Here is a 27,002-nt window from a genome sequence, read left to right on the forward strand (position 1 = left end):
TGCATCTTCGGTGTACATGGTTTCGGATTAAATTCCAGCTGGGAGAACATTGGGAACTTTATCGTGGTTCACATACCACATTAAACTGTAAGTTGTATACAGTTCCCGTGCTATAAGGAGCCTCTAAGCTTCAAGGAACATCACAATATAATTCAATACTTATAGTTTAAATATTTTTAAGGATATTCATAACATACCTGGTTGTCACACTGAGAAATGTCTTCATGTATGATTTCCATACAATGAACGTTATTTATTAGATAGTCATCATAATTTCATATTTGGACTTCTGGCACGTGTACATCGTAGAGAATTGCTTTAATTCGAAGTTGAAGTAAGATATGGATAACTCAAGAACAATATATATATATATATTTCAAATTTCTATGTAACATTTGCTTGAAAGTTATTATCAATATTATTTATTATTTTTTTCAGACAAACGAGTCTGTGGATTACGCGACTTTCAATGCATTTCAACATTTGCTGGTACGTATAAGGTCTGGTCAGTGTAACAGTGTTTTAGCTTGTTATGTATAGAGTACTGTGACAAAATATTTTAACTTGTGGAAGGTAACAAATTGGATTCTTTCACCAATCTTTCACAATGAAAGCAGACGAAAGAATACTTGATAATTTTTGTTGGACACAGGTTCAACATTATTTATAATTTATATATATTTGCTTTGTTATGTGCATGTATCTCACAAGGAATCATGATTGAAAATAACATTGAAATTTTAAGAAGTAATGAGATTATGAGAAAAGTAATAAGAAAGTATTTGAGATAATATAATGTTATAAACAACTGTTTAGCACTTTATAATTTAAATTAGAAAAATACTTGAACCAAAGCTTTAGTCGACAGGAACAAAGACGATCAGAATTTTTGAATTATTTTAGAAGTCGTAATTGTTTTTGGTGGAGAAGCGAGTAGAAGAATACTTCGATATAGTCCAGACGTTCTATTGGTCCCCAACCGGCTTCCTTTGTACTCAAGCAGAAAATTTATCCTAACCATCTTCATAAATAACACTCCAAATAAGCCATAAACGGCACGTGTTTCGTGTCGAGGTTATACGTTGTTGCCATCGCCCAACATATTATTGATGGATTTATTCTGTAATAATAATAATAATAATAATAATAATAATAATATCACTAACACAACAATCATTAAAGATAATTAATGTAGTAGTATGTACAAGGGTGGTCGATGACGGATTTCTGGGGGTGGCAAAGAAAGGTTGTATTTTTCTTAGTGGTGGGCACAAAAACCGTTTTTTCGGTTTTTAGAAAAACCGAAACCGGTTTTTGAAAATTTTCAAAAAACCTCTTTCGGTTTTCACCGAAACCGGTTTCGGTTTTCTTCAAAACCGGTTATCGGTTTTCTTCAAAACCGGTTCGATCTTTCACCTGATCCGGTTTCGGTTTTCAACAAAAAGGATTGCGTTTTTTTTCAAAATTTGTTCTATTTCTGACCAGAATGGTGTTTCGTTGTTCTCCGGAAACCGAATCCGTTTCCACAGAAATAGTCTTATGTGTTTTCGAAAAGTTTTCACCGAAACTAGTTTCGGTGAAAACCGAACCGGTTTTTGGAGAAAACCGAAACCGGTTTGGGTGAAAAACTGAACCGGTTTTTGGAGAAAACCGAAATGTCGGTTTTTCGGTTTTTATAAAAACCGGTTTTCGGTTTTTATAAAACCGGTTTTGCCCATCCCTAATTTTTCTCTCATCGGCTTTTGCGGCACTGATTCCTTACGTAGGGGGGAATGAAAGGGACGAACCACTTAACATGTTTGGTTCATACAAGCGTTATCGATATGGAAGTTATCCAATATTAACACTATGCTATATTTAAGAGTAAAATGAGCACATATCATGAAAGTAATGGTTGATTTCTTTTTTCTCTTCATTACAACATATCCAAATTGAATTCAAATTAAATGAAATATTTCAGTTTAACGTTCCATAACTATGCCCTTGAAGGTAAGGGAGACGGAAGGAGGAGGATGCAACAAAAACAAAAGTAGCGAAAAACTAGATAAAACTTTCTTCGAAGACTACTGAAGATCAGTAAGCAAGATGGTGAAAATTGCAACATCGCTTTCTTTCTCAGCAAGTCAACTGGAAGGTCACCCTCATCTGGAAGGACTTGTTGAATTGTCCCTCCCATGTAAAAAAGAAACATTTGGTTTTCTTCAATGGTGTTCTGCTTCCTTTGAAGCCACCTGGGGGCGGTTTGAGTGATTTTACTTTACTTCTTAGATGTTGAGTGGGATGTTCAGCCCTGACAAACATGTTTACGCGTTTTTGTGTGCCTACAGAAATGTGAATAAACTTATGAAGAATACCTACGATTGAAACATGATTCCTAATCTTATATTCAATCTGAATGCTTCTTTGCTTGTATCTCACTCCTGTATACAAATGTATACCGTTGCCTTCACAATATCTACAGTGCACTATCACTACCGAGAAAAGACAATAAGTAATTTATAATTATTTAAAATATATTCTAAGTTCAAAGTTTACATCAAAAAGAATATTCACAAATTTCTTGAGATGCGCAAATGAAATTTCGCATGTAAAATCCTTACCTAAAATAAGTTGAAACGTATTCAATCATTGCAAAAAAGATCTACTTCTAAAGGAAAACAAGAGCCAATTTCAATAATATTTTAATTTTACATTTTGTATTCATAAAATCATAAAAATAATGAAAATGTTAAAGTGCTTAAAATAAATTTTTGAATATATTTAGCACTTGAACTTCGATTCTTATAATTACACTTTGATTGAAATGGGAATCTATGAGTGAACCCTTTGAGTGAAAGAAGTTTTTAAAGTTTTTCATAAACAACAATGACTGCACTTCTTGAATCAATTTTTCAAGGTAGTTAGCATTTGGGTCAAGCTGAGATTCTAGCATATCACTTTGAATTACACAACATCCTAAGTTTAGAAAGGAGGTAGGGTATTTCATGAACTTATTCTTTTCGTGGAAAGCCGCTATTTTAGCTAGTAGTTAATATTATGAAAAATAAAACCCTTCCTTCTAATACATTCTCGATTTCCGATCTTGAATGAATAATAATACCAAAACATTAACGCTTGCAGGGACATGGGTTTAGAAATAAATGCCGATAAAACTAAATACATGGAAGTGCGTCGGGACCGGAATACAGCAAATTATGGATGCGTTAAAATATTAAATAATACTTTTGATAAAGTGGATAGTTTCAAATACCTAGGATCAATATTAACAGAGGAAAATCATATTCACGGGGAAATTAAATGTCGATTAAAAGCAGGGAGTTCGTGTTACTATTCAAAATCTCTTGTCGTCGCGAATTCTGTCAAGGGATTTGAAGCTTAAAATATACAAAACAGTAATCATGCCTGTTGTTTTGTATGGCTGCGAAACATGGTCACTTAGTCTGAGGGAAGAACATAGACTGAAAGTATTTGAGAACAAGATCCTGAGACGAATATTCGGACCCAAGAGGAACGGGAATGGGGAATGGCGGAAACTTCATAACGAGGAACTACATAATTTATATGGTTTACTCAACATTGTTAAGGTCGTGAAGTCTAGGAGGCTTAGGTGGGCGGGTCATGTAGCTAGAATGGAAGAAAGTAGAAACGCTTTCAAAATTTTGACAGGAAGACCAATTGGAAAACGACCATTAGGAAGACCTAGGCGCAGATGGGAGGACAATATTAAGGTGGATCTCGCAGAGATTGGAATACAAAGTAGAAACTGGATGCAGTTAGCTAAGGATAAAAGTCAGTGGAGAGCTTTTGTGAACGCGGCATTGAACCTCCGGGTTCCATAGGCCATAGAGTTAGTTAGTTAGTTAACTTTGACTATTTGATAGTATGGGATATGTTCTAAGGATGCTGTCTAATTTATGTGACAATAAACATCCAATTTGTTTCAGCTTTAGGACGCGTTGGCGAATCTCATATTTATTTTGCAAAAATTTTACAGTACATACGTATATTCGTATTGTTAAGGCAATGAGAAATTCCCCTGAGTTTCTGGACAGAATGATCCATAGCAAATTTACAATTAAAACTGCTTTATATTTACAAACCCAACATCTGAATTCTTGCCGCAATTTCGTGCTAAAAAATATGGGTTCATCTTGCTTTCGCGACATATGAGGTAGTATTGACGTCATATTCTGTAGAAAGGAATCCAAGGTCACTATGACACTTGCAGTAACGCTGAAGACTAGGTGGACCCTTCCATTGAGGGAGGCTAAAGAAAATCTGTACTTCATTTGATTGTTAGTGTAGTTTTATTGCAAGTTTTGGTTTAAAAATATACCCAGTATGTATTGTAGTTTTATAAAATTCTTTGTTAAGAAAGGATATAGAATCTTATCTTATTGGATAAAGGATCGTCCTGGATTCAGAAATATACAACAAACAGCAGAACTATTACTACCTTTTGAGGAAGTAGATAACTCACTTCTGAAGAGGGTTAATTGGATCAGTGTTGTTAACCATTTTATTGCTACTGATTAGCAAGTAAAATACGTTTTAGCTGTTACCTATAATGTTATTCAAGTTTACCCCCATAAATGCCTATTTCCAAGTTTTTTTTTGGGAGTAGTTGAACCCTTTTATCAATCGGGGCCGCGATGGCTCAGTGGTAGAGAGTTCACCTCTGGTGCTTGGGGTCCCGGGTTCGATCCCAGCCCCCGCCAAGTGAACTTTGTGGTGGACAAACACCGTGTGCGTGGGTTTCCTCGGGGTACTCCCGTTTCCTCCCACTTTATTCGTTCCACCATTTTATTCATTACCCATTGTCACCGTCTCCTTTAGGCTAATTGGCATAATCGTAGGACGTAAAACTTAAAGATTTCATTTCATTTTTCTCTTTTATCAATCAAAATTTTCCTTTTCAAAAACATGAATTGAATCAAAGTGTAGCTTGCTATTTTTCTAATACTTCTATTTCTCTCAGCATATAAGTATATTCTGACATTATATTACTAGTAACATTCTTGTATACGTATCATGGTCTCACGGCAAATCGTGGATCTAGAAGCTTTTGTGTTAGCAGAGTTAATTTTAATGCGTTGTTATTTACTATATGATGTTTCGAATGTGTTTTCGACTTGGGCTGTGTACTTTTGTGTTAGCTCACTAAAGAAAATAGCCATCTTTAACACAAAAGCTGGAAACAAAGAAAGTAATTGAAGGAATGTTAGCATTTCTCGTCAATGGCGGACCAAAACGTATTGTACACATTTTACTAATAGAAAAGTAAATAATAAAATAAAGTTGATATTCAGTATATCACGAACAATATTATATTAAAGTTAGTACAGTAAAGTTAGGAAGTGTTTATATTGTTATATTCTTTTAACCACATCTTTAGGTAAGTTTAGGCAAATTTGACTAGATTCTTTGCGACACTTAGCTGTTCCCTGAAGGTATCTTTTGGCAACACTCGATGCGAACACTCATTACCGAGCAGACCGTGAGCTATCTCTTAATTATACCAGGGCGCTTTAACTTACAAGTGGGAAGTACAATGTTTCTGCCGCTTGGTAATGCTAGTGCTGTTTGGAAACTGAGAACATATCAAAAAATGCATTGCTTAGCTCAAGAAAAACACATAAATATTTTTGCCCACATGCACACACTAGATGAAAAAAAGCAAATAGTAATCATAATAATTCATTTACACTTTTCGAAATAACAAACTGATGCTCAGTGTGTACAAAATGAAATTTTAAATTTAATTGTGAAAAGTCAAATGTTTTAAGATATTCTACTTACCCTAGCTGGAGGAAAGTTTTGTCAATTTTCTCGCCGATTTTGCAACTGACGCAGATATTCTTTCCCTTGACATTTCTTTCGCGCGAGAAATGAAACGACACTTAATATAGCAGAATACTAACTTTGGTAAGTACATAAACATGTAATCCTCTGAACAACATATATTTCGGAACACTGGTATTTCGTACATATCCAAACAATCAGAAAATACGTTACCCCAAATTGCATCTTATTTTTGTAGTTTCTGTTTCAACACCTCGTCGGCGTGTCTTGTCACATCATAAAGTGCTATAGAGGGGTATTTGAGATAACTATGGTCGTTGCTCCCAAAGTCCTTTAACCGAGTAAGAATATGAACAACATTTGTATCGCTTGAAGTCACTTTGCAAGGATGCCAAGCAATTTTTGGACGAAACAAATTGTTTACTTGCACTGTGAAGCAAGTAGACACACAAATAATAAGTTACATTATTCCCCGTTATGGTTGTGCTCTGATCACTAGCGGATAAATTAAGAGGGTGTAATTCCGGTTCAATGTCAATTAGTGTAATTGATTTTTTTATTTGATATTGAATGCCATCCTTTATCTCCTAGCCTTGGTTTTTCTTCATTTGAGCCATAAATCTTATGTGATGCGTAAAGGATGTTAACTTTGCGTCAACGGTATCTTCAGTTTGCTTTTGAAGAAAGTGCTCCTTTCACGGGTACGTATATGGACTGAAGCAGGTGAAGATGAAAGAAATCAATTGATGTTGGATGATCATCACTACTCAAACCACGTATAAGACCAAAATGTCTTTCAGCAGGATCTTGGTTAAATTTAGCTGTTAAAACATATTTGTAGCTTGAAGACCAAAGCAATTCACATAATTCAATAGTGCATTTAACTGTCACTCGAAGAGATTTTAAAGTTTGTTTGGATGCAAAGGTGTTGTCTGAACGCTGAAGAAATTCAAGGAAACGTATCAATACATTGTGAAGTTTGTCTCCTTTCCGAAGTCCTTCTATTGGGCGTTTAAAATTCAATGCGTCAAAAACTTGATTTTGTCTTGCGTAAATAACTCTGTTTTTTCGCTGCTTTCGAAGCCGGGCATTCCAAGTTCTCGGTAAAATTTTATACCTGTTGCAACTGTTCTACTGGAAAGCTGTGTGGCTAATTTTACACTCATGCCTTTTTTTGAAATGCCTTAGGACTTACGTGAGAGGAAGTTAATCTCGAAACTACTCTCTTACTAGTGTGTGATTTGGTCTCGGAATCATATAGTTTTCTGTAGTAATCAAACCTCACAGAACGACCATTGTAAATTACACTTTCCAGTTTTTGAAAATTATTTCTAATACATTTGATGATATGACAAATGTCTCCCATAGCAAAAATTTGTCTATTGTCATCGCAAGGATCGGAAATGAAACTTCTTATATTGCCTAAACTTCCTGATATTCCTAAATTTTTCCAAGCCTTTTTGTTTGGTTGACTACCATCGCATGTAAAAGCCACTACCCTGAAGTTATTACTTTCTAATTGGATAATAACTTGCAAAATGACTTTTGCAAGTGTATAGCCATCAGTGGCATTCCTGCTTAAGTAAATTGCGATGGGTTGTACCCACGATTTCATAAGAGGAGCGAAAAAAGAATACTAAAGCATGGTCGCCTGAAACATTCTTATCTTCTTCTTACGTGAATTCACCCATGTCACGAAACCATCTAAACTACATTTGCTGGAATTGTATCGAATATCCTCACGTAATTTTACTTCATCAAAAATCAGAACACAATCACGACCATTTTCGTCACTATCTTCTATGTCCTTAACTATAGCTGAGAGAGTATGAGGATTTATGCCATAATTACACTTGAGACCGCGCAATAATTTGTGTATTAAAGAAACGGAAGGCAACGGTAACAATTGATGATTCGCACAATGTTCATACCCTTTTCTTAATTTTATTAAAAAGAGCAAACTTTCCAACATAAATTCTGATTCATAGCGCATTCCGCATTTCTTTGATTCATTCTTCTTTGTCATGGTACGAACGATTAGTTCTTGTTTGTCCGGTAGTCTTTCCCTTTTGTATTGTCTTATAATAGTTCGTAATGTTTCAATTTCTTTGACGTGATCACGTAGCTTCTTCTGATTTCGAGTGAGCATGTGTTTCAATCGTTTTACTTCTCTACGAAGACGTATTACTTCATTTGCAAGGTTATTTGAATTACTCGCACTTGAGCTATCTTCAGCACTATAAACTATTGCTATCGCACTAACTGATTCTGGGTTCGAAATTTCTTCCGATTTCTTTTTCTTCCGGGGAGAAGAGGGAAACCGACGTTTAGATGGGATTTTTCGTTTACACGGATTGAAACTTAAATAGCTTGGAATCCCGGGAAAATTATGTAGCACAGCATTTCGGGTTAGTTTCCACTTGTCACGCTTTATTCCATTAGTTTCCCACCTACTGTAAAAGAATCAACTTCCACTAACATGTCATCAGTGAAATATATCACAGACGGGATCATTCAGGGTTAACACACGGTCACTTCTAGGAATCTTTCTATTCCACTCGTCTAAACAATCTTTTGTAGGTTTAAAAAATGCCTACCATCGCCTTTAGTACGTTCTGGCTTACTACCTAGCACAAAACAACCTGGTATGATTAAAAAAGACTTATTTGAAATGATTTAAAAAACTCACACAAGAACCTCACCGGCACTAAAATTACACGTAGATATTTACTTTGTTTGACCTCCGTTTTCACCAAACTAACGGCGCATCTCATGGTGTTGGAATTTGGAACTATTTGAGTTTAACTACGGGATCTTATGGAAGGTCCACCACTTCTAATTAAAGCGCCCTGGTTATACTTACTGGCGAAGTGAACTCTCTTAATGAGAAGAAATGTACCAACTTGTTCGGCGTCGGCTAAGGCAAGCTCACTTTCCATAATGGTTTCCGGAGACGTCCCGATATTATCAGGCATCGAACACAGTATGACCACAACTCATGAACCACGAGCTTAAAGACCAACTCATGAATTGGAAACCTACTGTAAACCAGGGAATGGTTACAATCTCAGTTTTGCATGTATCACATTATGGGTTACTGCAACCAGTTAGTCGTGCAAGTAATACATTAGGGAATAGAACAAACCTGTTCATAACAAACGTATTCTGTTAATGTATTCTCTAACTTTATTTCTAATTTAAAATAAATAAATGCAATCCTATCTTCACAGAACGATTAGGAATCAATCAACCGCCTCCAAATACACCAGGATTTGAAGAAACCAACGAGACATCCGTCAGCTGTGACTGTCTCAGACCTTGTTCATTCTTGGAATATGATGTGGAACAAACATTAACTGACACAGAAACTACAATAATTGACAGGTAGTTATCACTGTAAAGCATAAATATGATAGAATTAAATTAAAGTCATTCGTCGGGAGGTAATTCAGATCGATAGAGATTATTGTTAGAGATAAGTAAATCTGAATTCAAGTTTTTCCCTCCTGTTTCTAAAATTTATGAACACTTTCTAGTGTGTATTTAAGGTTGATCCTATTACTAACAAAAAGGCTTATAACGTTTCTAAGTACAACAGTTACTATAAAGTAGTTTTTCGTTCTCTTAGTGTTAAACACATATTAAATTGAATAAAATTTCATACATTAAAAAAAATAAGACCTATGTTACTTGTAGAAAAAGCAGTTGTAAACTTAAAAATAATATGTATTTATTTGCTTTTACAGCTTGTGGAATAATGAATAGTCTAAACTAGTAACCAAAAATCCCTGTATCTCTTACTAGTATAATATTAAATTTTTTATAGTGTGGTTCATGATTAGGAGCAAGTAGACATTAGTCATTTGTTGTTGTTATTTATTTTTAATTATAATATAATTTATTTCTTATGATCATATTCAAGGTGACATAAATAGCCAAAGATTATCTAAACAATTATATAAAAGAGAAGTAACTTTGTTCATTCTACTGTTGGTGGAAAACCAAAGTTTGGAAAGAAAATGTATTTTATTACAAAAACAAGTAACAAGAAGTGATTTTTGGAATGATGTATCAAATTATTTGCCAAGAATAATGCATCTCACAAATTCCTGATGTTAGGAAGATGAACTTGCTATGTTTACTTTTCACTAAAAGTAATTGAAATATGTATTTTTATTAGCGTTTTGTAATATTCCGTACCTGGAGGCGCAGTCTATATAGAATATTAAAATTTTCTTACATTTATTCAAAAAACATCCAATGTAAGGATTCGCATAATGTCAAAATTTAAAATTCGGTATAAAACTCTTAAATCATATAAAAATATAAGATATATGTATTGAGGCGTTTTTCAAAATTCCACATCAGAGGGATAAGAAGGCTATTTCTATATACTTTTTTAAAATTATTTTTGAAATACTTTCCTTCCCTTTCCATCAATACGTTCTATTTCTCTTGATTTCGATATTGAATACGTACAAGTGCCAGTTTCAACGTTATGCACGCGATTGTATCGAAGACCTGGAGCACAGAAAGAGAATTGTAAACTCTTATTTCCTTTTTGAAACCACTTTTAATCTACATCCTAGGCTGCAAGAAGACTATTTACATGAAATTAAGGTAACGTAAACACTCTACCACTCCTCCCCTAAGGATTGTATTTCGCAAAATCCTGTCACATCTGCACCCTTGGGTACACGAAGAATATTTAAGTAAACGACATTTCAAGGTTCTATGTTGACAACCCAGCCACTCAGTGCCTGATTTGGGGATGCAATTTGAGTGAAACTGAGTGCCTTCCACTCACCATCTAGAATGAGTGGGAATGATATAATATTCATATGCGAGAGGTTTACCAAATGGGGATTAATACAAATAAGAAAACATTAACTTCATTCAAGTAATAACAGTTATATTTCTCATAAATAAGATTTTGTGGCTGTAAGTGTTTGTGATGCGTTAATAACGGATAATCGGAACATTTGCCAGACGAGTATTGCTATGATCGAGTATTGAGTCTTTGAGCCCTGAGTAGGAGTAACACATACCTGATGGTTCTGATGTTGCTCCAGCTCCAATGATGACCTCGGTGTTGAATGTAGATCCTCCAAGTTGACGCTCCCAATTACTGGTTGGTGTGGACGAGCATTGAGTTGTGGAATTCTCCCGAATGCTTATGTTGACTCGACGTTCTACGTGGATCGAATAATGTATTCTATGATGACTGTCATTTGACTGTCCGGCTATCTTTGACTAAACTCTCAAAGACTTAATCATGAAGACTACTAACAATTACTTGTAACTGATTCTAAAAGCTGTTTCAAGACTCTCGAAGACTGATCTCCTAGGAACTGATCCTCTAAACTGCTTTTCGGAACTCCTCAGAACTGCCCCTGAAGCTCTCTCGTCCTCCAGTTTTGTTCAACCTGGTCCAACTCCTGTCGTCTGCTGGACGGCACGTGCGACCCCTTTTCACTTGGAAAAACAACATCTTTCCATGTGTCAAGACTCAAAAACTGCAACTCTCGACACACTCTGATTTCTCGATTCTAAGCAATTTCCTCATATCCGTGATTTTGTGAAATGTGTGAAAGCTTACAGTTTCTCTTTTTACAATGTACAGAATTTGGCCAATGCACGGATTGACGCATTGTCTGCATTACCTTCCTGCATTGCCAGACTCTCAACGAAGACATTTTATTAACATTCTATTTACAACATTATGCTGACTCTTGAATAATAACATTCTGCAGCTTGCATTATATCTGATTCGTAACACTTAATTACCTTAACCTTAATATGCGATCCTTGCAACATAAACATTGATTAAAAATAAAATTGAAATTATACATAATTATTAACTTGAAAAACGAGTACTGCCACAATGTCTAATAATTTCGAAGATTTGATGAAGGGCAAGAAACATTTAAGCGAATTCCCCTCTGCTCCTTAGGAAATGCATTTCGCAAAACCCCGATTCATCTACAGCTTAAAGTGCACGGAAAACACCTTTTAAAAAATTTCAAGTTTCTACACTTAACAGTTTATTAGATGCTTGATAAGAGAGCAGTGAGTCAGTGAATTTCCTCATTCTATAAATGTAAATTAAAATATAATCTTATGTAAATTTACGACAAATTCAAATCGAAAAAAGAAGAGGGGCAGATACTCATCATAAGTATATTATCATACCAACTTTCACACTTAAATTATTCCGCGGTACACCCTGGTCATCTTTAAGTCACTTTTTGTTTTCCAATATTAGCTGGAAAATGATAACATCGCAGCGGCCATGAATCCACATGTTATCTAATATTAAACTCTGCGATTATAGTTCAACTATCACGATGAACATCAATGCAGAAATTGTCTGTACAACTAGAATGATGCCCTAGATGAAGTTGCTATAACAATCATGTGATAGAAAACCATTTCACATTCGCTGAAAGATATTGCAATAATGCACAAAATGTGCTTTATAGGAGGAAGCGTGTTGAAGATCTTATTTTTTGAAGGTTTTAGGGAAAACTTGCGTGCTAACTTTCTAACCTTGATTTCACAAAACCTGTTGTTTTTCTTTTGGAATTCTCGGAACTTATAATCGGAATTCACGGAACATATTGTCTCAAATGAGCATCTCCGGCATCAAGCAAATTTTACAAAATTAAAATACATTTGGTTTAATCTTCAAACCGATTGAAATTGAAGAACAACTTCCAAAAGACGAAATAATTGAAAAAAGTCCAAAGAAAAGATGATTTTTAAATAACTTTAGAAAAAATACCGGTACAACATGTGTTACAGTTGGGTACCACATAATAATAATAATAATAATAATAATAATAATAATAATAATAATAATAAAAATAGAGCATAAAATTATATTTTTAATTAGATGATTCATGCTTCTATCAAACTTTATATGGATGTAATACTTGAAAAAGTATTTCCTTGTCTACTTTCAGCTATGGAGTTCCAAATCTTGGGTATGTAGATATTTTCTACAAAAGTCTTGGTGGAGTCTGCTACAGAACTGACGTTATGTTTGGGTGGATTGACCTTGTAGGTAAAGTGCTGATTAATTAAAATAAAATATTGCAATCGGTCATAATTGCTACATTCACAAAATGTAGAAATGCCCTCAGAAACAAATATAAGCTCTAAACAAATGGAGAAATTGAGAAAAATCACGAAAAGGTAAACCACCTACACTCAGAGGTTTGTGCGAGAATTTTCGCTCATTCCTTGGTCGTTTTGACATTTTCCTTGTATTGATTATATTGGTGTAGGGGCTGTCGCCTTTTTTGCATTTTGGGATTTTTTCCGTTTGTGTGGGGGTTTGGCTGTTTTTATAGACCTTTTGGCATATTGTGAGAGTGGATCCTTCAAGAAGACTCCTATTGCTACTAATTACTTGAGCATGGTGAAAGTGGTATTTGAAGTAATGCAGTCTACATAGTAAGCGGACCTAGGTTCAGTGGCCACTTTAGCCTACTAACGTATTTCTGATGTGCACGCCTCTGATGAGAACGTAACATAGGATTACATCCGTTAAACACCAGAGAAAGTGATCAGTATAACAGTGTTGGATTGATGGAGTGTTGGAGGAATACCTGGGAATCAATTTCTATACCTGCTTGTATTCCGTTGAGGTTTGTTCTCTGACCGTGCATATATGAGATACTCGATTGGATGAACTACTGATTTGAGATGTTGTTAGTAACGAATTCGTTCTTACGGACTATACAACACAGCATTAGATGGGTGGATAGATTTCACAATACTTAAGGAAGTTAAAGATATTTATTCCGAAAGAATAGTATTTGCTGTGCACGATAACTTAAATTCCAGTAGGGATTACTGTCCTTGAGACTGCTTTGCAGTTTAGAGTTGTTATATTCCTTATTTCCTGTATCTTACGCGATTTCCAACATAAGTGTTGTTTGGTAAAATTGCATAACTCTTGTCAGAAAAGTTCCAAGATTTATTTTTCTAAAAGAATCTTAAATTGTGATACTTAAAGAATGAAGGGATGAACCTTCCTCGTACCATGCATAGAAGCCATCTCCATTATTTACACTTAACCGATCTTTGTAGTTTTTCAACCACCTAACAAAACTGGGTACGATATATAAATGTTTCATCTTTGTAGTATTTCAACCACTAAACAAAAAATAGTACAATGTTACAACTTTCTTGTCATTGGGCAGGATTAAATTTTAACTATGGTTTATCAATTTTGCAAGTCAATTTTTATTTTTTGATAAAGAACTTTCTCTGGAAGGTTTTGGAAAATACGAGGGGAGGCTGGAAAGTTAATGAAATCACTAAGAAGAAACTTACCTGGAAGAAGCCTTTTAATACACTATTCAACGTATTCTACCCGAAGCTCAATACACTTTTCACAACGATGTTGCAAAATTTCTAACCCTTTCAAATAGGAGGTCTTGTCCTGCTGTATAAACCAGCCCTACACCTCCCCAATGAGAGTCTCATCGAATGGAAAATGTTTGCCTTTGAAATGTTTTCTGAGATGGAGGAAGCGTTGATAGTCGGAGGATGGCAGATCAGGTGAGTAGAGTGGGTGAAGTACATAGGTGAAGCCCAGATCCACCAGCAATTGCATGGTTTGATGAGCCTTGTGAGAGAGTGCATTGTCCTGGAGAAACTGAACACCACTGCTCACTTTTCCCCGACGTTTTTCTTCAGAGCCTCCTTCAGCTCAATCAAATAGTTGGAACAAACCCCAGCATTGATGGTTTCACCTTTTTTAAGAAATTAGAAAAAGATGAAACCGTCCTTACCCGAAAACACAGATGCAAGCACCTTCCCAGCTGACCTTTGGCTTCGGAACTTGTTCGGTTGAGGAGATCCACTGTGGCGCCAGTCCATGGATTGCTGTTTAGTCTCTGGATCATAGTAGTGCAGCCATGTTTTATCTTGTGTCACCAGACTGCGCAAGAATTCACCAGGATTTTGAAACTTTTACAAAATTGTCTGTGGCATCTGCACCCGTGTTCTCTTCTGGTCAGCATTCAAACATTTTGGGATCCATTTGGTACTGACCTTCCGCATGTCCAAATATTCTGCTATTATGACACCCATACGCTCACGCGATATCCACACACACGCAGCAATGTGTAATCGAAGTTTTCGTGTGGTTAGAATTTCGTACAAATACAAACAAATCATTACTCGTCTTCCTTCCTTTTTCCCTCTCTCTCTCTTTTTCCCAGCTGTACCACAACGAAACTCGATTTGTCCAATACTTATATTTTATCGCGTCCGAAGCTGGGAAGTGGTGGTAAAATATAAATACAATGAAAATGTAAAATGACTGAATATTTAAATATATGCCTGTGCTTAAATCAAACGTAAACAACAAGTTCAAAACCAATCCTACGAGCAATCCAAAGAAAATTTCAAGTTTTGAGATATATTACGTGTAATGACACTTAATACGGATTATGATACATACAAAATGACATTAAACATACAACCAAACAGATCCCTAATTATGACGTTTACGACTATTTGTTTCTAACCTTTGGTGGCTCGGTCGCAGTATTAAAGCGCAGTATCGTACTCACTGTGGTCTTCGACCGGTCAATCTATTCGGAGTGGTCGTGACCCTGGTGCCGAGTTCTAATTAGATGCAGGGGCCCACAGAAAGGTTCCTGTGCCACAGATTGGACAGTCCCAAAAGTATGTTGTCAGATTCCGTAAGCGATAATTAAAATTTCTCCGCACTGAAGTGTTACTACTCTCCCATTCAGCAATTCAGGTCTGACTTGGATGAATTCTCGTTTGCACACGGTTATTCAAAACATGACAATACGAAATAACACCAACACGTTTACAAGTATCACACAGTCACTGATACTAAACTGAAAAGTTCACTCTCACATATACAAAATAGCAATTTAACTTGCGAAGCTCAACCCGTACAGGGAAGCGCGTATGGAGAAATAATGTGTCAACTTTAGAACAATGCACCCACGTACTGTCGTGGATGCTTTTCCGAACGACGCGACGACCGCAATGGGTCTTGCGCCCAAGAGCTCGCGCACAGCACTTAGGGTTCTTTTAGTTAACTATGGCTTGTATATGGTCAGCCGGGAAAATCCAGATTTTCACTCGTAACATTAGGACCAGAGTTATTGTCCAATCAACTCCTAAGTATAACAGTGCATGGACGACAAAAGAATCCCGAAAATCAAATATAGAGAGACAGTCACCAAAGTGCAGCAATCACGTGATCAGTTCCTCTGCCGTTTAACCATATATGGCCACAGAATTAGAACCAAGTCTACTAACACAGACTCATAACATGCCAAACTGAAGAGAAAAGGCTTCGAGACGTTTCCTTCGTGTACGAGGGTTGGTCAATTAACTTCAGAATTAGCATTGTCGTTTCCATTTTCCTTAGGTGCGATAAATGAGCTTGGGGGTTGGTGATAAATGCTTTTGATCGATATGCTCCTATCCTCCATGATCATGTTATGCACTTTGTGGATGTTTTCCGTGGTCACTGCACTTGAAGACCTGTCTGAGCGAGGTTTATTTTCAGTCTCACGATGACCAGTCTTAAAAAGACTCACCCACTTCGCTACTGCTGTAAATCCAGGAGCGTGTTCCCCCAAAGTATCCTGCAAAGTTTATGAATTTCCATAGAGGATTTGTCTTGCAGCACAAAAAACTTGACACCGCGAAGATCATTCTTCTCGAATGTCCTTAGATCCTCCACCATATCTTCTTACAGAGCCTGTAACAAAGGAAATAACAATGATAAAGTGATCATATTCGAGATGAAAGGTTAACAATATATGACCTTTTTAATGACTACAATGATATGTTTCAATTTTTATTTCTTCTTGGTGATTTCATGAATTTTTTAGCTCCCTCCCTCGTATTGAGCATCATGTAATTGAACAAAGTGTTATAAGTGAGTTTTTAAAAATGACAAATATACATTAACTGAGAGTCTGATGGGCTTCTTTTTAATTTTAATATTGATTTTCCTTTCCAAAATATTGCAATAACAGAAAGATAAATCAAAATTTTATAATGTAATTTCGTAATAAGTTAAACTAACCAATGCTTTGAAGTTGGTGTTTTCATTTTAAAACAATAATCTAAAAGTATAGTAGACTCAAAATTAACTTACAGATACTGATCAGAAATGAGAAATTTCTTGGAAATTCTTAACCATCCTAGATTCTTGTATGTACTATAACATCCGAAAGCTTCAACATGCTATTCGACTTCGTAGATTCTGTTTGAGAACGATTTAAAACAAGGAAATATACAGATATTTCAATAGATAACCAAAGTTTCATCTTCGCCGTAATTTATTATTACAAGTATTAATTACATGGTGTTTCTCTAAGAAATTTAAGGTTATTATAAATTTCTTTACCATCTTTGTAAAATATTTACGACTCTTGCGATAAAATTGTGATTGAAAACTCACAGATTGACATGGAGGTTCACAGAATTTTTCGCAAATGTTGGTACCAGAAAATAGAATGATAAAATTTAAAGTTATGCTTAGTATTTCTTTATGTTTCATGGGGGCTCTGTGGTTTAGTGTAGAGCACTTACCTTTGGTGCGTGGGGTTCCCGATTCGATCCCGGCCAAGTAAGTTTGTGGTGGAAGAGATTGTGTCCATGAGTTTTATCGGGGTACTCCTATTTCCTCCCACACTATCATTCCACCAATTATTACATCATCATTCGCTTGTCTTAATCATTAACTTCCTTAGCCTAAAGGGCATAAACGTGGGGGGTTAAACTGAGAAATTTTATTTTGTCATTTTTTTTCATATTTACATAAGAAACTAATTTTAGAGTATAAATAGACATGTAAGCTAATTAACAATCTTTACAAACAGTATTGTCACTAAAGTACGGTATGTGGGTATCTTTTAAAAGACATGAACTGATAGTTTTCAGTTTTTTGTATACATATACAGTATATAAATATATAACATTCTACTCCAGCAAAACTATTAATTGCTATTGGCAATTGATTAATATGTCTTGACTGATATCCTTGAACAATATTTTAGTCAATTAGAAATTAAAACATAAGTGTTAACCATATTAACCATACTACGTAATGTTGTCTTGCTAGAGTCATAAGAATAGCTTCATGATGGTATACTTTCGTGTCATTCTCAACTTAGTTGATAGCGTGATTCTTGTTCAACTATTTCCTATTTCAATTTTTACCATTAGGATTATTTAATTATGGATTAGATTTCTGGACTATGTTAGCTCGTTATGTATGAGGGGTGACATCCTTTGGCTATCTAACTATTCCACGAAATGGAAGGAAGAAAGCAGCTTGGGACTGTAGTCTATGTTATTTAGCGTCCCATGATTTGAAATGAAATGAAATGAAATCTTTTCGTTTTACGTCTCACCGTTATGCCGGTTAGGCTAAAGGAGACGGTGATGATGAGTAATGAATGAAATGGTGGAATGAAGAAAGTAGGAGGAAACGGGAGAACCCCGAGAAAACCCACGCCACGGTGTTTGTCCACCACAAAGCGTCCCATGATTTGCTTGTGTGAATGAGAGAAACCCTGGAAAATCTCACTCAGGGTGACTGGCCTGAAAAAGTTTGCATATTGTTTCGACCGAGTGTGTCAATTTTCTTTAAAACAAGATATAAATTATTACACTGATCCGTATCATTTTATTGTATTCAGCGCGATCTATTGAGTGAGTGTTATATGTCTAATCTGTATATACATTTATTTCGTAAAGCACTGATTATATTGTAGAATCTAAAAACAATATTTGCAAATACTGTATTTGTAACTTATTTTCGTTTTGAAGTAGAAAGTGAATGAAGGTTAGGAATGCAATATTAATAACAAGAAGAATATTTTCGTAATATAAAATATAAGTAGAGTAAGTTTGGGTGAATCCGAACAGTTAGCTGTTTCTTTCTTTTACTGCTACCCCACTAAACAAAAATATTCAATACTTTTTCCTATTATTTAATGGTATGTTGGTATACATGTACAACTGAAATAGTTTTCCTCGAATGTTAAGCTAAGAAATAAAAAAAAATAATAATTTTCTGGTTTGCCAAATATTTGATTTGAAAATTTGGAATGGTGAATCCGAACAGTAGGTTGGCGATTCCGGACACTGAACCTTGAAGGTGGATATATACATGATAGCTGTATTTTAGCTTACTATCTTGCTACAGTAACATTCTAATGTGATAAGTACAGAATATGAATACAAATACATGATAAATACATACAAATAACTGACAGTAATTTCTATGCTAATTTCTTTGGTGCAGAAATTGGAAGCTAAATGCACAGTAGTTTAACTATCACTATAGCGTTTAGTCATTATATATTACAATCAAATATGTTTCCATGAGAACTACATTTTACTACTATTTTTTGCACGTAATAACTAAATTATTAGTAAAATGTATGTGTGCACTGAGACTAGCATTTATTTTTCTTGCGTTAATCACGTCTGCCAGTTTCATGAAGCAGTAGTTATAATTCAGACACATCGTCCACAGACAAAATACGTTTCCTTGCACTGCTCACACATCTTTCATGAAACCATGTCTTACAAACAGTACAGGGCACCCAGGAACCGTATTTGCTTGATGACGGTGCACAATAATTCATCCCACAAAATCCAGAGTTGTTTTCATCCATACCTTCGATTGTGTTAACGAGACATTTTGAAACAAACTGCGTTGCCTGACACTTAATCTTTTAACAACGCCTGACCTCTGGGATGTGGATTTGCGAGAAGCAATAGCAGGAGAAAATAGAAACTGTTTAACGGAGGAATTTGAAGGAGATTAAGAAGTATTTTGAGATGAGTCTAATGACACAGAAAACGAATTGTTTCCACTGGTGGATCAGGTTCATTCGACAAAGAAAATCATTATCCCGAACTTGTGGATAGAATGGGAATATACTGGAGAAATGGATTCCATTCACAGCAGCATCAATATTTGCAGCAAGATACCAGGCTTTCCGGAACAGTTCACCGAAGATCATTTTAGTCAGAGATTCTGTTAGATGTGCGTTCTTGCATGAATTTTCGCAATGTCCACCTTTAGCGTTTTAAAGAATGTCAAATCCAAAGATTGAAGAGGGTGGCTCGTGTATGAAGGTAAAGAGATTGATTAATGTTATGTTCATCATAAAATTGACACGCCAACACTGAAATGTGTGAGACGTATGACCGGCTAAAATCAACAAAACCGGAGAGTGTTGCAAGTAGGAATGCGTGAAGCGAAATGTTCTAATCAGGTAAGAAAACACTCTTCATTACTCAAACCATTTACTCGTGAGAACTTTACAACGGTTTGGCATACTTTGCTCGAACTCCTACTTCTATTTGACACTCATAAACGTGAAAAGCGAGGGTGTGTTCTGAATTCTCTTAGTTGATTAATCACACTGTCCGGATTCACCTTAACGTAGTAAACGTGTCCGGATTCACCCTTCCCTAAAGGACTAGAGTCGCCTATTTTGAGCACCGTAAACTTGTGCACGCGTTGTGCAGGTGTGCGCAAAGTCATGGAATTATTCCAACTTGCAACGAGAAAAGTAGGGTCTTAGCTTCGGTATATATCTTACTTAACCATTTGCTGACAACCAGTTCTGTATAAAACCTTAACGTATTCCACTAAAAAGTTACAACAGGTCAAAAAACGTGCATGAACATATCTTATTCTTCTTCTTTCCTACAACGTCGAAACTACGTGTAACACTCTTTGCACTTCGTATTCAGCACTGAACTATAGGAAGATACGGTGCTTCAAATGGGCTTCACAATAAGTCTCCACATTACACGTGCGAAGAACAGTATTACCGTAAGCTTAGGATGTTTAGTACCCTTAGGAAAATGTATGATTTATGACGGCTTTAACACAAATACTATATAAGATTTAATAACTAATAAACAAATTCATAAACGTAAATCATTAAGTCATGATACTTACATTGTAAAGTTTCAAAAATATTTAATGTAAGAGTACGCGTCTCAGATAAGTTTGAGATTGGTTAGGATGCGGTTTACATGATAAAGCTTGTTTACCCAATATCCTTGGATAGGAAAGAAGATTGCTTTTGGTTCATACCTTTACCCGGGTTATCTGCAGTGTACCCAACACTTGTCATTTTATTCATAATACCTCTCACAGAAAATGATATACTGTATGCACATAATGTACGTAACATAATTAATGAAACTGGAATCCAGACACGTGTAAAGTGAAGAGATATTCATTTAATATAAGTTCGTAATACTTCATTTTTATTTTTATACTAATTTCTGTTACTATTTCAAACTTAGACAATATTAGGTTAAGTAGGATTAAACTTCACACGTCTAAATGTTCAAGAGATATGGACCATAATTCAATTGTAAACGTATATGAACTATATTACCTAACACACTTTCTTATTTTATAAGAATTTGAAATGAGAAATATTGAGTGATATTGAATGGATAGAAAAATGAATGGACATTTACATCATTATAAAATTATTATCTTATTTAACTTTATCATGTGGCATTTAAGTCAATATATAAATGCCAATGTATGTTTTAGAACTATGGTATAGATACTTCAAATAAATCTACTCTACCAATACAATTTTGTTGATTTTTCTTTTCAGTTTCCTTTGGTGGGATTTGTGGATTGTTTTTGGGATTCAGTATGGTCAGCGGCATAGAACTCCTTTACTGGGTAACATTAAGAATAGCCTGCAAGTATAATCCTTCCGACAAGATTAAACCCTGTTCTATTTCTGAAAGGTGTTCTGCAAAGAGATAAACAAAGATGGGCCAACAAAAATGGAAGCGTTCACTTTAAACTCCACAGACTAACATTTTAAAAATGGATTATATATCATTATGAGAAGATTTGCAGTTGTAGTTACTCTTTAATTCTTTCTCATATTTTGTGGGATTAAGATCACGAAGCTTCAGAAAGCTAATATATTATAACACAGGTTGATGAAAAAGTCACGAACCTTATGAAGGTACTATAGTACAAGTTGAAAATATACACAATTTACAGCTTCACAGCATCCTTCTGATTATGTTCTTAAACACAATAAGGAGCGTTTCACGTTATATGTTCTTCATAGTTTATTGATGTTTATCTTCAGTTTTCCTGAGTATTTGGATAGATGCTTAAGTTGCTAACTTGTGATATCCTAATAAGGAAAATTTTAATGGAATGTGCTGCTGTAGTATCAACACCTGTCGTCTATAACACAATAAAAACAATATTTTCAGTAAAAATTATGTGTTGCTTGACGATAGGATTGCTCTTTATAACTATCTCTTTAAATTGCTCTAGTACTTTAAGGTAAGAACCGAGTTGAAATTCTGCATTGTTATTCTGTTTATAGCAGTTTGTTCAGTCGCACTCTTGCATGCGTCAACTCAATCGTACTGTTATCCTGAGAAGAGTCCTTGCTTAGATCTTAGGCCAAGTGTGTGTGGTGGGAATAATTTTGTTCATGAATGTTCTTGATACTGCCCCGTTTTCTCTCATTGTCTTCACTCCACAAAAAGATCGTAATCATTCATTACCAGTAAAGCTTCCTTAGCGTATGGGCATAAAGATAGAGAGATTAAATTAAGAACATCACTGAATCGAATGATGCTCCAACGATTTTAAAAATAACCTTTAACTTAGTAAGATTTGATTATGGTTTTGATATCCAACATATTTTGATATTATATTTATTATTAGGTTAAACATTCTTAATTATTCTTAAGATAATTTATATGAGAATATGATTTAAAATAAGATGTGTACTGATTCATAATTTATCTTTGGAAGCATATATTCTGCATGTATATATTATTTATATTACTTTCCGCTGAAACTGATATACCGATAGAAGTAACATTTTTAAAAAATAATGTGAATAAATAAAGTAAAATCCCCATGTAAATTAAATATATACATAGTGTTTACCCCTCCTTAAAAGCATTAAATGCCAGCTAGAGATAGAAAATGAACCTTCCTATAATCAGGGCTTTTTGCTATATATTTACCCAAGAACCGAACCCAAGAAGTGATCGAAACAACAGACAAGTGATGGTCAATGGGAGAAATGTTGGGAAAATACGGTGAGTGAGAAAGTATTTTACACTGCAACTCATAGACAATCTGCAAGTCCTCTGTGCGACATGTGGACAAGCTGGGTCATGAATATGAGAATATCTTATCTTTCGATTATTACTGGATGCATGAGAACAAGTTTGAAGTACATTAAATGTACTTCAGAACTATAACAATCTGCATTCCTGGTTTTATGATTTCTGAAAGACCACATGATATCACACTCTCATTTATCAACATACCAGCAACAACACTTTCTGTGGGTGGCTACGTAGTTTGGAAAACCTCCTTTACGTTTATCAATCAGAGAATTAACCTCACGATTTACGATTGACATAACAGATCCATTTTTCTTCTGAAGTAGCAATTCGATGCAAGAAAAATTTCCCGGTCATTCCTTATAGTCCATACGACGATTTTTCGACCACTCCACACTTCCATACGACGATTGTTTGACCGGTATTAACTCATGTTGCACCATAAGTCAATCTTTTTAACTTTACTGATTACTTGGAGTTCAAACAACAGTAGTATGGAGCATTCCTAACTTGCTTCGCACAATTCGCTTTCAAGATGTTCAGTTGGGAGCTTATTGGAGATGATGTTGGTCGGTGCCCATGTGGCTAAGTTTTCAATATAGTGTAACCGGAACGAAATTTGACAAAACGACGTAGAATAATGCGTTCATTCACTATTTCTGACCGAAAGACAGTCGTTGAAGATGTTTCTTCTACTTGCTGTGTCAATTGTCACGGTTTGAATTCATAAAGGGAAACGATAAAAGAAAACGAATAAAGGGAAATGGAAGAAAAAGAAGACAAAGAGGTTAAGTATAGTATAAGAACGATAATACAATAATGTTGAAAATCCAAAAAGAACTCAAAAATATTTAAATATATTGCCATAAATAAATCGTTTAATGTTTTCGCGTATCTTACAACAAATAGCAAGAGAGGCTTACGTTAATTAGGTACAGCTTATAGGACTAAAAGTAATTAGCTAAAATAACTAGGTTTAGCAAATATTATGAAAAACGTATTCACGTAAGTCAATTTGTGAGATACTTTCTAAATAAGCGGTATTATTCCGATTTAAGAATAGACCTCTATGATGATAATTCGAATGCTTGGATATGCCAAGACAAAAACTGGTTGCCGTTATTCAAGTGGAATCCAATGAATGAATGAAGTCATGGAATTATCTAAGGAATAATGCCAAAATATTTACCTTGGATATACCATAAGTTCTCGGAAGCCCCGACAATATTTTAATATTACTAACTATACTTGTAATATATGTCTGAGATATGAGTATAGAGAAAACGTGTCATGATATTAGTAACAACTATAAAATATTCTTACTTATTGTCTTCTTCAAGGATTATCTTCGTCAATATCAAATACCTCTTATTCTGCCTCTGCGAATCCAAGTTGAGTATAAGGACTTGGCAGCAACTTAAATCATTGATTTAGTTATTAATGCGTTATTATCAGAAATGTACCTTATTAAAGTTTTGTAGAGCGTTTATTATACTATGATGTCAGTATGTGCAGTGTAAAATTATGTCAATTGTATTTGAACTATAATGCTAATAAATAATATTTATATTACCAGTACTACTTTTTCAAAATAGTATACTGAGAAAATCTTAGTGCAATGGAGAATGCTCAGTGTACCGCCAGCCACAAAAGTATTTTGCTACAACTTCATTAAGTTCGGTCCAGTACTTATGCTGGTATCACATGCACCTGGTGAGATTCAATACAGATTGCGCAACGAATGCACAAAGAATTCAATATTAAAATTAATATCTATTGTTTGAAGCGTGTTGCCCAATGGGTACCATATGAAAAAAAAACATTAAAACTTGTTGGGTATTGTAACGTTAATTCTTCCGTTTTGAATATTTATAAAGCCCACGAGATTACATTGAATTACACCACAGTTATGCACTTTAGAATATATATATTTTTCAACATATACCGTATTTTTCACATTAAAATAACATACATCCAATTCTAACAATTTAGTTCTTCGTTCTATATATTTCTACACTACCATACCAACCAGATAAACAATTTGTCATAGGAAGGAACACAAGAAATATCTCGATATAATACAAATATTCAAATTATTTCTTTATATACTTTCTTCTGCTTCTTCTTCGTAATAGCTTGTGCCTTTTAAATAGCATTTTGGTCCGTAAATAGAAACGGTACTTAGAAGTGCATATGAAATAACATTATCATTGTATAATGGCTCCCGAACTACAGGACTTCTTTAAATTGATTACTATTAAAGAAAGAATCCTGGACCGTTCAACATTTCATATACATAGTTACCTTACTTTTTGAATAGCCTTTATATATATAAAATTACAATTCATAAAACAATATATTTTTATCTTATCTCAATACTATTCTTATGTTTGTCCAATAATCAATTTTATTTTAATTTTATAAAATTATTGATGAGAAAACATTTTCAAAATGTTTTAAGTTTGTTGATTATTTAGGTTCTAAATAGATTCCTTAACTCAATACCATTTAGGTTTGATAACAATAAAGTTGGTGTAAGTTAAAATACAACATAACCTATTTCATTTATTCGTGCACAGTTAGCATAAATTTGATAGACAATATTTGCATTGATGCATAGATGTGATTGCATAGAATGTAGACGAAGTAAGAATTATAATGAAATCATAACCTAAATAGATTTTAATAGATTTGCGTATAGATTGAAAATTATGCATAATTTTCATGCATTTCTTGGAATCATTAATATATTAGAATTGAAACAAAATACGAATTACAAATAAAATCATAACAATATTCAAAATGAAACAAAACAAAAACTAATTGGATATGTTTTGACGGATGCCATAACTTTAACTCAAGTTACATTACCAAAATACTTGATTAAGTTGCATTGAATGGCACAATCTTGAGTACAGTCCTGTATGTTATTTTCTTCACCAGTTCTTTGATTTTCTATTTTGAAAATTTCTGCTACCTATGTAATTACTACGAAATCTGGGAGTACGTGGAAAATTAGATCGATTGTTTGCATTATTCCTAAAAGCGGTACGATTATTGTTTCTGTTTCTTCTAAAATTAGGTTTGGTCGCATTGCTATTATGAGAAAATCCAACATTACCTCTCATATTACGACTACAACCTTCTCTAACATTGATATTTCGTACGGGAATATGATTAGCTTGATTTCTGTTAGTACTACCTTGCAATCTAGACTGACTCATAATTTTGGACTATCATTATTAGTGATTGAAATTAATACTCTGTGAAGAGATCAGTACTTCTGTAGCCTAAACGTTAATAACATTCTTATTGATGCAATAATGCGTGATTCTTGCTGATATGGATTGATCTGCTTCAAGTCATTATGTGCTGAAATTACAAAATCTGTAAGACTTTTGTCCACTTTTTAATCGAAAAGTCGGTTTGTAATTTGAGCATACGGTCTGCTAACATAAAATCGTTTTCAAAATTTGCTAACAGCGCATTTTTAAAATTTGAATAATTACGCAGACTGCTTATTATGCTTTATACCATACCAAACAAGGTGGTAACAATATATGTGGCAATATTTTGAGGAAATTAACCTTATCTATACTTAGTTCACATTCTTCTTCAAATTTTTTTAAAAGAGTACTCGTTGGGATGTCCTCAATTCGACCGCTGAATTTAGTTAAGAATTTTATTTCACTAAATTTCACGAGATTTCATTTAGTTCTAATATACCTTAGATATCTAGGTTTTAGGTGTATATGGTTCCTTCAACGTGGTCTTATTTCTTCGTCCTCGATATTAGAGATGGTGTCCTCCCTTTCAGAATAACCTTCTGATGGCTTTTATCTTCTTGACAGGTCTTGATTCATTTCTCCTATGTTCCTCATACACTTTAAGGGCAGGATCAGGATTACACTTTGCAGTACTGATTTTCTCTTTAATGGCCTGCACCTCTTCTTGCAGTCTCCGAATTTGATTTGTATGTTCGTTGACTTGCGTTTCTACTACATCAACGGTACTCTCAC

General features: G+C 34.6%; 1 protein-coding gene across 1 annotated transcript in view; it reads left to right on the forward strand.

Annotated features, from left to right (window-relative positions):
• The window catches only part of LOC145673391 (pickpocket protein 28-like), a 202,321-nt gene extending 177,881 nt beyond the window's left edge, over positions 1-24,440 (forward strand). Inside the window, exons 8-11 of the mRNA XM_081743049.1 lie at positions 439-489; positions 9,033-9,186; positions 12,768-12,868; positions 21,483-24,440. Of these exons, the coding sequence (XP_081599175.1) occupies positions 439-489; positions 9,033-9,186; positions 12,768-12,868; positions 21,483-21,640 (464 nt within the window). The 3' untranslated portion in view covers positions 21,641-24,440. The remainder of the gene's footprint in view (positions 1-438; positions 490-9,032; positions 9,187-12,767; positions 12,869-21,482) is intronic.
• Positions 24,441-27,002: the final 2,562 nt, after the last annotated feature.

This window comes from Thermobia domestica, chromosome 16 (assembly GCF_964235325.1).
Source record: "Thermobia domestica chromosome 16, izTheDome1.hap1.1, whole genome shotgun sequence".
Lineage (NCBI taxonomy): Eukaryota > Metazoa > Arthropoda > Insecta > Zygentoma > Lepismatidae > Thermobia > Thermobia domestica.